General features: G+C 38.7%; 1 protein-coding gene across 2 annotated transcripts in view; it reads left to right on the top strand.

The window, feature by feature from the left end:
* RGS7 (regulator of G protein signaling 7) overlaps nt 1-13,162 on the top strand; it is a 486,456-nt gene that overhangs the window by 435,268 nt on the left and 38,026 nt on the right. For both annotated transcript variants that reach the window (XM_081300308.1, XM_081300309.1), the window contains exon 10: nt 8,345-8,419. In XM_081300308.1, the coding sequence (XP_081156434.1) occupies nt 8,345-8,419 (75 nt within the window). The remainder of the gene's footprint in view (nt 1-8,344; nt 8,420-13,162) is intronic.

The raw sequence follows: 13,162 nt of genomic DNA, 5'->3' as shown, positions 1-13,162 counted from the left end.
TAAACAGGAGTCTCCCTTTGCATATCCTTCCTTCAGGATGCTCGGCAAACTGTGTCTATTACAGCTTCACAACATATTCCAATTGCAACCCCTTCACATCATCTTTAATGCTAACGTGCAAATCCACATCACCATAATGTGGTGCTTCTATGTTTGCCTTGATCCTACCCTGATAATCCATCTCTAAAGTACTCACTGCTCTTGATATTTTATTTCTTATTTTTAGTTATACATGACAGTATATTTTGACATATTTATACAAACATGGAGTACATCTTATTCTAATTAGGATCCCAGTCTTGTGGTTATACATGCTGTGGAGATTTACTGTGGTGTATTTATAAATGTACATGGGAAAGCTTAATCAGATTCATTCCCCTTCTTTCCTATTCCTCTTTTCCCTTCATTCCCATTTGTCTAATCTAGTGAACTTCACCTCTTCCCCTTCCCCCTTGCTTGTTGTGTGTTAGCATCCACATATCAGAGAGAACATTCAGCCTTTATTTGGAAGGAATTGGCTTATTTTCCTTAGCATAATAGTCTCCAGATTCATCCATTTACTGGCAAATGTTGACTTTATTTAGTTTTTGTTCACAGCAAAATTGCACAGGAATTACAGACCTCTTCCTTATTCCCTCTCCCACACATATATGGCATCCCACATTTCCACATCCCTCCCCCTCAGAGTAGCATATTTGTTACAGACAATGAACTACAATGATGCATTATTATCACCCAAAGTTCATAGCTTACATTAGGGCTCACTATTAATGCTGTGCATTCTATGGGTTTGAACAAATGTATAATGATGTGTATCTGCTATTAAAGTATCATACAGAGTAGTTTCACTGCCCTGAAAATCCTCTGTGCTCTGCCTATTCATCGCTCCCTCCTAGCAACTCTTGACAACATGGTCTTTTTACTGTTTCTATAGTTTTGCCTTTTCCAGAAAGCTCTTTTGGTTGGAACCATATAGTAGGTAGCTTTTTCTGATCGACTTCTTTCAGCATGCATTTAAAGGGCTTGCGTGTCTTTGGGGCTTGATAGCTTATTTCTTTTTAATGCTGAATAATATTTCATTGTCTAGACTACCAATTTATTTACCCATTCATCTAATGAAGGAAATCTTGGTTGCTTTAAAGTTTTGGCAATTATGAATAAAGCTGCTGTAAACATCTATGTACAGGTTTTTTTGTGTGAAAGCAAATTTTCAACTTATTTGCATAAATCCCAAGTAGTGTGATTGCTGGATCATATGGTAAGACTGTGCTTAGTTTTTTAGACAGCCAAACTGTCTCCCCAAATTGCTATAGCAGCAGTGAATGAGAGTTCCTTTTGTTCTTCATTTCTGCCAACTTTTGGTGTTCTGGATTTGGGCCATTCTGATATGGGTATAGTGGTATCTCATTACAGTTTTAGTTTGCATTTCTCTGATGACATACATGCAGAACATCTTATTTGCAATCTTTATATGTTCTTAAGTGAGCTACCTTCTCAGATCTTTTGTCCAGTTTCAATTGGATCTTTCATTTTCTTATCGAGCTGTAAGAATTCTTTCCATCTTTCAGATAACAATCCTTTCTCAGACATGCTTTTTGCAAATTTTTTTTCTAGTCTGTGGCCTCTCTTATCATTTGGTAGTATCTTGCTCAGAATAGAATATTTTAATCATAATGAAGTTTAGCTTATCAATTATTTCTTTCATGGATCATGCCTTTTGTGTCGTATCTAAAATGTCATCACCAAACCCAAGGTCACCTAGATTTTCTCCTTTATTATCTTCTAGGAGTTTTATAGTTTTATCATTTTACATTTAGATCTGTGGCCCATTTTGAGTTAATTTTTGTGAAGGATGTAACATCTGTTTTTAAAAACATAAATCATGTGTTATTTAAGTCAGCTTTTTGGTCGCTGTGACCAAAAGACCTGACAAGAACAATCAGAGAGGAAAAGTTCATTTTAGCTCATGGTTTCAGAGGTTTCAATCCATAGCTCTGGGCCTGAGGTGAGGCAGAACATCATGGTGGAATTGCATAGACGAGGAAAGCAGCTCAGGACATGGCAATCAGGAAACAGAGAGACACAGAGAGAGAGAGAGAGCTCCTCTCACCAGGGACAAAATGTAAACCCCAAAGGCACACCCCCAGTGACCTATCTCCTCTAACAGTTACTGCCTACAGTTACCACTGAGTAAATCCTATGGATTAATCTGCTGATTAAATTCAAGCTCTCATAATCTAATCTTCACCTCTGAATGTTCTTGCATTGTCTCACACAGGGAGCTTTTGGAGGACACCTCATATCTAAACCATAACATATGGAGTTACTCCCTTGTTTAAAACCCTTCACTGGTTTGTCTGGGGATATGGCTCAGTGGTAAATTGTTTGTCGAGTATCCATGAATCCCTGGGTTCAATCCCCAGCACTACCAAAAAGAAGCAAACAAAAAACACAGAAACACCACTACAACAAAACACCTCTGCTGGTCATTTTATGTTTGGAATATTTGGAATGAAACTTCCTTACCATAACCCATGATTCCTACCTAACCTAGCTATTTTGCACAGCTCCAAACTGATGTGGTATAATTCCTTCCCTCTGCTACATTAGCTTTCTTTCTGCCTCTTGGACATGCACAGCTCATTCATAGCGTATGTTGAAGTGGGATTACAGAGCCAAGAATCTGTAGTCAGCAAATGAGCCCGAGCATGAATCAAATGAACAAATACTCTGGAAGGTAAATGAAGGAAATTCCAGGGTAACTGCCTCAAAAGACATCTCTGAGTTTGTGAGTGGTGAACAGGGAGACTAACAGGGTCAGAAACTGAATTAATTGGTAGCTGCCTAAGAACATAAAGAGAGCTGGTTTCCATTCCTATCTCTCAATGATGCTCCTCACCAGGAGTTCTCTTGATTGTTCTGATATAAGTCTGTCTCTGGCACAACTTACAACATTTTACTATGTGGGCTGGGGTGTTGCTCAGTGGTAGAGTATGTGTTTAGCATGAGTAAATACCTGGGCTACAGCCCCAGAGCCAAAAAGAAAGAAAAGTGTAATGCCATGAAAGGAACTAAATGGTATTTAGTTTCTCTTACAGATATCAATGATGGAACCAAGAGTTCCAGCTTCTGTTTTGCACCTTATGAAGACACACACTCTTTCAGTAATATTTATCAATGATGTCCTCATTACTCCTTCAGGAATGGGTTCCATAATATTAAATGCTACTTTCTAATAAATAATATTACAATAATGTTACAATGCAGCTTAGTTCTGTTGAAAATAAATTCACTGTTGAATCACTGGAAATGACTTATGATTCTATTCTGGGCCAGTGTAAATAACATTTTATTATTCCTTAAGTCCAACAATATTATGTACTTAATACTGTTTCCAGAAAATAGTACATATTTGAACAATTTTATGGAGCGCTTACTTAATAATGGTAACGTTATTTATATCTTATTGAGAAGATATATCTAGTTCTGTAGAAAACCAATTTATGCATAACATTTTATGTGAATCTGGTGCCAGCTAGTGGCACCTATTATATATGCTTTAAAAAGATAACTGCTTTTTTTTCAATAACAAAGAACAGCATGGTCTTGGTGGGATAAAGAATAATTACTTAAGATAAAATTTTGAAATGTATTTATCTTCTCTATTGGGAAGAACCTACAGTGAGAATGGATGTCTGAAACTTTCTATCATATAATGTCCTGTGTCAACTTCTACCTAGTTGCTCTGTTCCCATTTTGTGTCTGTTGGTCTTGTTGTATTAGGAGGTTATTGAAATATGGATCATGCCTTCATTTCTGTATATCATCATGCATCATAAGATCTGACAATTAATTAATTAAAGCATAAAGAAATATTCCTTGAATAATAAAAGAATGCCAAAAAAAATCATTGCCATATTTCATTCACCATAGTGCCTGACATTTTTTTCAGGGGTGGGAGGGGGTACCAGGTATTGAACTCAGGGGCACTCTAATACTGAGCCACATCCCTAGCCTTATTTTGTATTTTATTTAGAGACAGGGTCTCAGTGAGTTGCTTAGGGCCTTGGTTTTGATGAGGCTGGCTTTGAATTTGTGATCCTCCTGCCTCAGCCTTCAGAGTAGCTAGGATTGTAGGCATGCACCACAGCACCTGGCTCAGTGCCTGACTTTTGAAAGAAGTTATTCAGAGGTTATCAGGGCTAAGTCTTAATTATTCAGAAAAATATTAGACAAACTTGGACATCTAAGTTTTTGTTGTTGTTCTTGGGTTTTTTTTTTTTTTCTGTTTATTTGTTTGCGATGCTGGGGATTGAATCAGGGCCTCGAATATGGCTTGGAAAGAGCTTTACCACTGAGCTTCAACCTCAGCCCTTTCAAATTTGTGATCCTCCTGCTTCAGCTTCCCAAAATGCAGGGATTACAGGGGGCCACTACATCCAGCCATCTAAGTTTTTTTTTTTTTTTAATTTTTAAGAATCCCCTAGATAAGTTAGATACCATAGATCTGCTAAACCATTTGCTGTCTCAAGAGGCTTTTTAGAAATGACAGAAAACTTGAGGACACTGAGACTGGCACCTCAGGTCCAGCTTATCGGTTATATTGTTTTAACCATTTAGATATTAATGATCAATTTTGAACTGGCAAATGTGATTTTTCAGGGATGGAAGCTGGATTATAAGACAAATCTAATGGTTCAGTCTGTGATGTTTGCTCTTACAGTCAATTAGCTTATGACTATTGTTTAAATAATTGACACAAGTAGGAATTTTAGATAGCTGTTAATGATTTATTAATCAAATTTAAAAAGCCATAGTTTTTGAAATTTGGAGATAAAAATGTTAATCCTCTTTTGGGCTGCAAGTCAGATATTGAAGGAAAATTCTACTTTATGCCTTCAGTAGTTGGTGAAATTCATTATGCCATTTGTTAACTATCCCATTTAATTTGAAGTCAAATTGGTTTAGAATCCTAGCTTTTTATGGGAAGAATTTTAAAATTCAATTAATTCAGAGTCCTCAAATAAGTAAAAATATAACATACACACACACACAATCTTATGCTGTCTATAACTGATCTATTTCCTCCTCAGAAACCTATTTGAAGGATAGTTTCAATGAGCATTCTCTATGTGCTGCCATAATTTATATCATCAGTTTAGATAACTCAGTCACTTTTGGATGATCACATTTACTGTCTTCCTCAGACTTTCTTGGCAGCTAAGAGTGGTTTGAGAGTGGAGCTTCAGGTATTGAGGTTTTGTTTATATGATCTGTGCAGTGGGGAATGAGAGCCAGACATCCACAGAACATTTTCTTGATCCTGGTTATTTCTGCTTTAGACAGGTTGGAACGGTGGTCTGTCCCCAGGACTGCTATACAGTACCATTCCCTGGCACTCATTATTGGGATTTGTCTTCAGACATTTGCTCTCAGCCTGAAATCCCTGCACATCTGCAGTCTTTGTTTTAACTTCAGGCTTCCAATCACCTACTAGTCTTCTCAGAACTTATATGCCCTTGGCTACGGATACTTGCAGCAAATCCTACCTACAAGAAACATTGTTTCGTAGAGAGAGGGGAGGGGAGGGGAGGGGAGGGGAGGGGAGGGGGGATAAGAAAGGCAGTAGAATACAACATACACTAGTATGGCAGTATGTAAAAACGTGGATGTGTAACTGATGTGATTCTGCAATCTGTATACCGGGTAAAAATGGAGTTCATAATCCACTTGAATCAAATGTATGAAATATGATGTCAAGAGCTTTGTAAAGTTTTGAACAACTAATAATAAAAAAATGAACTGATGCAATTCACCATGTTAAGAGAATAAAGGGGAAAAAATAAATGATTCCTTCAAGAGATGCCAAAAAGATGCATGTGATAAATTTTGAGTAGGTTCATAATAAAACTCTCAGCAAACTTAAAAAAAAAGAAAAAGAAACATTGTTTCTTTCCTTCCACCTTACAAAGGGACATGTCTTCCTTTTCTTAAATATCACATACTAGTCATTCCCACCCTTCAACACAAAGAGGAAGATCTGTATGACCTATCTTATCAAGCTTGGCTCTTGATATATTGGTATTGACATATCAATAGGAGAATGAAGCATTTCAGCGTCTTCATTTCCCTAATGGGTCAGGCTTAGGGAAGGAAGACTGCAATAAAATAGAAATTGAACAGGCAAATGAAAACAGAATGCTTTAATATTTTTAAAACATTATCTTTGTTACCTCTGGATCAGTGGTTGTGAACTCCGACTGCATATTAAAATCACTGGGGCCCTTTAAAATAAAACTAATGCCTAGATAGAACACAGAGAGGTTGAGAATATCAGGTACTGATCAGCTTGATGCTGGAAGTGAATTGCTCACTACCACTCAGTAAGTCAGTGCCCCTTCACAGCTTGGTGCTCTGCCTTTGCTCTATACTAACAAGCTGATCACCATGCTTAACAGCTATTTTTATTCCTATTTAAATATGCAAACCAAACTTGTAGTTTATTTAACACACATACTATAGTGTATGTGTGTGTGTGTGTGTGTGTGTGTGTGTGTGTGTGTCCATAGTTTACACATAACCTTGTGGAAAATAATTTAAGAAATGTTTTGCCAAGTATGGTGGTGCATGCCTGTAATCCAAGTGACTCAGGAGGCTGATGCAAGAGGACCACAAATTCAATGTCAACTTCATCAATTTAGTGAGGTCCTAAGCAATTTAACAAGACTGTGTCTCTAAGTAAAAATAAAAAGGGCTAGGGATGTGGCTCAGTGTTGAAGTGTTCCCGGGTTCAATCCCTGGTACAAAAAAAAAAAAAAAATGGTGAAGTTCTCTTAGGATGCCTGTGCTTTAAGGAGAAAGTTCTTTTAGGAAAATGTTCCATGTGTTCATTCTACAAAGCAACTCATTCTTCTAATCATACCAGCACTGCCCCTTTTCCCTTCCTCCCAACTCTATTCCAACTCCACAAAACACTTTCGTACTCATTTTCACAAACATCTCATGCTTTTAATTTTCTTGTAACCTGTGAGAAGAAATTGAATAGTTGAGAAGAGATGTACAACTTGATTTTTTTCACTAATACCAGAGATCCCTAAATCCTGGGCCAAAAATCTGAAAGCATGGAAACACAATTCATGTAAACCATCCATTTCTAATTACTTCTAAAGGTTGAAGTCCTTTCTAGCTCTCAATACCATGTGTTTCTGAGTCTCTTTCTTTGATTCATATTCTTCAGCCTTTGCCTACTGCTTCCAGGATTGTTTGGGGGGGGGGGGAGTTTGAGGTATATTTCCCATTCATAGTCTGTCTTTCCCTTTTATCCTCATCCTATTCCTCCTTCCTTCCTCCTCCCACTCCCTTTCTCCCATTCTCCTTCCCTCCTACCTTTCCTCTCTTCCTTCAAGTACAAAGGGGGCTCACAGCTAATTGTTTCTGTGTGACCCACCAGCAATTCTAGCAAAATAACACTCCCCAGGCTGTCAGAAAGCCAGCAGCAGGCAGCCCTCCTGTTTAAAGGGATTCTCCTGCCTGGGAAAGAAGAAGCATAGTTGACTACCAGTTTCTTTCTTTATCTTCCTCTTTTTGGCTATAAACTCTTGTGTTATACGTTAAAAAAAATACACTGTGGGATTTGTGCTTCCTCAACTACTTATAATTTTAGTTTCCCAACTTAGGAAAAACAAGCAGCTATCTAAAAGTAGTGTCATTTTCTGACAGGTGTGGTGGCACACACCTGTAATTCCAGCAATTTGGGAGGCTGAAGCAGGAGGATTGCAATTTCAAGGCCAGCCTCAGCAATTTAGGAGACCCTACATAACTTAACAAGACACTGTCTCAAAAAAAAAAAAAAAATAAGAAAGTGCCAGGTATGTGGCTCAGTGGGAACAACACCTTTGCATTCAATCTTCAGGACCAGTAAACAAACAAACAAACAAATAAATAAGTAGAAGTAGTATCATGGTTAATAAAGAAAGCCTGTTTCTGCAGGAATTTGTGTGCAGATATCATTAGGGGTTATTACCCCATTCCTTTCTGGATACTCTTGCTCTGTCTGTCCTATTAGCAGCTATAAATATCAGTAAACTACTTTACATGCAAAACCTAAGTATATTTTCTGGTTTCTCTAGGAGTTGAGAAAGGTATCAGAGAACTATAAAGGTGTTGTGTATTTCATTACTGTCCACTGCTGATGGAAGAGGCTGTGAACTTCTAGGAAGTGCTGCTGGTGACTGGGGTCATTATGGCATTTGCTCAGGTTCTGGAGAGTGAGTCACTTATGAAGGTACTAGCCAGATAGTTCACACCCAAAGATTCCTTTGTTTCTCTGTTTTTCCATTTCCAGCCTGGATGTGTAAATACTACTGAAGTGGACATTAAGAAGTCATCCAGAATGAGAAACCCACACAAAACAAGAAAGGTAAAATGTTTGTTGTGCAGCTGTTGATTGATGATGAGTTGTACTGTTCATACCTGGGGGCCACAGAACACCTTTGTCCCTTTCAAAGAACCTTTCCTGCTCCTCCTGGTCCTCCATCCCTCTCTCCTTAGGAAATGGTCCACCCAGTGTCCTGGGGTAGAAGAGCAGTGCTGACTGGCTCAGACAGGAGGCGTCAGGGAAACTGCAGACCCCTCTACTCTGTCTAAAGGATTAGGAAAGGAAGTTGGAGGTTACCTGAGAAAAAGGGAAAATAGTGAGGGCATTTTTAGATAAAAGTTTGAGGAAAGGGAGACTCTAAAATATATGTAATTAGAAAAAAAGTGTAAGGACAATGTTTTTTTTAGCATCCACATTGTGTGACACAACCATAAGTTTAGAGTAGTACTTCAGTGTTTGTTCTGAGAGAAAGCCTAAGGGGAAAACTATTTGGAACTCAGTGACATTTTAAATAGCCCTTTGAAGCTGGGCACAGTAGAACATGCCTGTAAACCTAGCTACTCCAGAAGCTGAGGCAGGAGGATCACAAGTTCTAGGTTGCTGTTGCATTCCTCGTGACTAAAACACTCAGGGTCACTCCAGGGGAACTGAGCTGCACGAAATAACCACACAAGAGACAGAGATACCTTTTTCTTTGAGGGTGCTATGATGGCTCCTCTGTCCTTAAGGGTCCTCAGAAAGAGAGAGAGTGCACAAGCACGTGCTGACCCCTTTTATTGAGGAGAAGCCATTCAAATGAGGTAAGGGGTCAGGTTTCAAGGGGCTGAATCTAGCTTCATGATGTCCGCTGTCAGCAGGTTGACTGACATCTAGGTAGGCCACACCCACAGGCAGAGCAAGAGAAAGGGACACACAAAGGGAGTTCCCATGGAACACTCTATCCCAAACAGGGCAAGGGGTTATATCACAAAGGAACAGGTGAGTGTAGCTTGACCCATGGGGCTGCAGGAAGGCATGCCTACGCATGAAGACACATTTGTTGCATTTTTACTATTCTCAAGATCGGGGCTACTGTCACAGTGCCTCAAACCAATCAGGAGAGGAAAATGCTGGTCACATGACATGGTGGCTTCCCACAGGTTAGCCTGGGCACCATAGCAAGAACCTGTGTCAAATTAAAATAAAAAGCATTGTGGGTATGGTAGAGTGCCCCTTGGTTCAATCTCCAGTACCTGACAAAATAAATAGCCCTTTGAAAACCCATAGCAGTGATATCTGCATAGTTTTAAAGTAATCTTACACACAGAAGACATCTTTATTAATTCCATTAAAAACTTCAATACACATAAGAATTTTTAGTCTGCAACAAGCATTCCCCAAAGGTCAAGGCTCTCTTTTCTGTGACATTTTCCTTATGTAACTGTAGCATTTTCCAGAATAAGTATACTTGCAATAGGCTAAACTATAGTTAAACTATTTTTTGTAGTCTTATTTCATGCAGTCTTTTTCTTCTATCTCTAGATGTACAACATCATGTTCAAAGGTCCTAATGTTGCACAAGTACCTTTTTTTTTCTTTGGAGGCAGTTTACCTTGATGTTAGGGAAAAGGAAGCCATGGGAAAGTGATACACACCCCATTTAGACATGATACTCAAACATTTTGCCCCTAAGAACTCTGAGAGAAAGAGGCAAAGCCCGGCTACATGTCTCTATTGCAGTTAGCTCTAGACTCAGCTCTTTCATCCTTGGTATTCATGATCCGTGTGCCAGGTACTAGCTTAATGAACAAAATTCAAAAATGCAATCAGTGGGCTGGGATTGTGGCTCATGATACAGCGCTTGTCTTACATGCATGGAGCACTGAGTTTGATCCTTAGCACCATATAAATAAATAAAATAAAGGTATTGTGTTCATCTACAACTAAAAAAAAAAAGAATTTAAAGAGCAAAAATGCAATTAGCCACCTTCTCCCTGAATTCTGAGGAGTGATCCTTTAAAAACCTTTCTGTGTATCATGTTTTTCCCACCAAATCAGACATGCTCTGATTTAGAAGAGTAAAGATACAGATTAACAAGACAGAACTTCATCCTGATAAAGAGATCAATCACCCACTCTTTATAGCCCTATATTCAGTATCGGTTTCTTACCTGGGCCTCAATGGGCATGTTTCTTGAAACTTTGAAAAGTATCCCTATACAAAGTTGCTCTTCACATATCATTGGTCCTTATTTAATGATGGAAAAAAAAACTTGAGGCATCACAAGTTGAAGTGCTGTAAAGAGGAGTCCTTAAGTATTAACTGATTTGTCTAGGACACAGTCTAATTCACTGTCAATCATTTGTAGTAGAATTGCAAGGCCTAACTGTAGAGCTGTGTAGCCCAAAAATTTGTCACAGAAAAACAGAAGTTCTGAAAAAAAAAAAAAAAACAATGGCAAGTAGTATAAATACCATTGTTTTCTACAATTAGAGAAAACTGATTTTCTCATTTTTTGATCAGTATAGCTTTTTATGGACATTAGTGTGGAATTTGCTAGAATCCTCACAATGATGATATTTTATGCAGAAGGCTTGAGGACTCTAAGCCACATACTTACTTGTCCTTTAGAATTCTTGAATTATCACCCAGTAGAGATAATTTGACATGTTTATCAAATGTGTAAAGAGAAGACTTGGTTGTATAGCTTTTGCAGATACTGTGTTAGGCCATATTTGGTTAGGAACTGGAAGGACCAATTAGAGAAATTAACAACTCTCCACTAAATGTCCAATTTACACAGCTCTTTGGATATTTCACAGTAAAACAGACAGGCAGGGCCTTGTTTCCACAACTCATGTCTAATAAGGGTGCAGACTGTGAACAAGTAGACAGACAAATGTCTGAACCTTAGTATAGTTGCATATTTTATGTATTCGTCTACTGGACTGCCATAACAAAATACCACACACTGGGCGGGTTATACAATAGGAATTTATTATTTTGTAGCTCTAGAGACAGGAAATCCAAGATCAAGGTGCTAGAAAATTCATTCCCTGGTAAAGGTTCCCTTTCTGGCTTGAAATCAACCACTTTTTTTTTTTTTTTTTTTTTTTTTTTTTTGCTGTGTACTCAGGAGCCCTTCCTCCTGTTACGAGGACACCAATTCTATTGGATTATTGTGGCACTCTCTGACCTCACTTAATCTTTATTACCTTCCCACAGGCCCTATCTTCACATCACACATATTAGTTTGGGAGAACACAGCCCAGTCTATAACATAAAAGGAATAAAGATTTGTGATTCTAACTTTTTATCGGTGAATAATGATCTCACCACCCTCTGAAACAGCTCTGTCCAGGCTGAACAGGCTGCACCATGTGATTATAAAGGCAGAAATCTGCCGACTGCCCTGGAAGTCGCCCGTGTCTGATAGGGCTGTCTCCTTTGCACCTTCTCTTAGCTGTGTGATTGATCTTAGTCTTATATCCCACTAATAAGGAAGTAAAACCCCTGGACCACGTTTAATCTTTGAAAATGGATACTACCTTAGCAAAGAGGGCTGCTGTTCATTTCTTTGAGAATCGGCTGTGATAATATTTCTTATTTGTCATAACCCAAGTAGACTGGTCAGCTTTCAAATCTCACTTCTTAATTTTAACAGGTGCCGCAGCCCGGCTGGCTGGGCAAAATAACCGGGGGTTGACGAACAACTTGTGTACTTTGATACAGCAGGAGTGGGAGCTGTCTATTGTAGGACAGGAGCGGTATTTATACATTCCACACAGCTTATCTAATTAACATAAACTAGATACAGCAGTCAACCAATAAGAAATCTCCACACTTAATGGCTCGCTGGCCTTACTTCACAAACCACTCCCTCTGGCATTTTGCCAGGCGCCATCCAGATTTGTTTACAGACTCTAATATTCCCCTGGCAAAATGCCAGGCGCCATCCTGACTTGTTTATAGACTCTAACAAACAGGCTTTACTGAAACTCAACAAAATAGTTAAGAGGTATTTACTCAAGTCTCTAAGAAAGAATATAGGCAAGTTTTAAGGGGTACTGTGTGTCTGGTGATCTTTGATTGGATACAAAAATTTTTACTCTAAGGGGCTGTGTATTAGTTTCTCCAAAGTAATAGAACTAACAAGATATGTGTGTGTGTATGTGTGTGTGTGTGTGTGTGTGTGTGTGTGTATACACAGAGAGAACAAAATTTTTAAGGAATTGACTTAAATGTTGGGCTTAGAGAGGCCAAAATTAGATGCAGGAGAGCAGAGGCCAGAGAAGCCTTACAGATGGAATCCAGAGGCAATCTAGAGGTAGAATTTCTTCTTATTCATGGGAAGCCAGTCTTTGTTCTATTTAGGCCATCAACTGGTTGATGTGGCCCACCCATATTGTGGAGGACAATTTGCTTTACTCAGAGTTCATTAAATTAGACGTTAGTCATATCCAGAAAAAGCTCTCACAGAAACAACCAGAACCATGTTTGGCTACATATCTTGGCACCGTGGCCCAGCCATGTTGACACATAAAATTAACCACCACAGGCAGGACCTGTGACAATATGACAATAGCTAGGAGGGTCCAAGAATACAAAGCCAGAGGAAAATGACAAAATCATCTGCATGTGTTACTGAGGCACACTTTGGAACTGCCTCCTGTGGCTTCAGAACTCATCTTCCAAAACAACAGTCAGCTTGTTCTGTATCCTCTTGTCTTTCTTCCCCTGTCAGCTTCATCTAAACTTTGGTGTGCATTTAATATTATTGACCACAGCTCATGGACTGGAGCCTA

The sequence above is a fragment of the Spermophilus citellus genome (assembly GCF_964194105.1).
Source record: "Spermophilus citellus genome assembly, chromosome: 6".
NCBI classification, from domain to species: Eukaryota; Metazoa; Chordata; class Mammalia; order Rodentia; family Sciuridae; genus Spermophilus; species Spermophilus citellus.
Note: the sequence above shows the minus strand (reverse complement) of the source record. Positions and strands in the feature narration are given on the sequence as shown.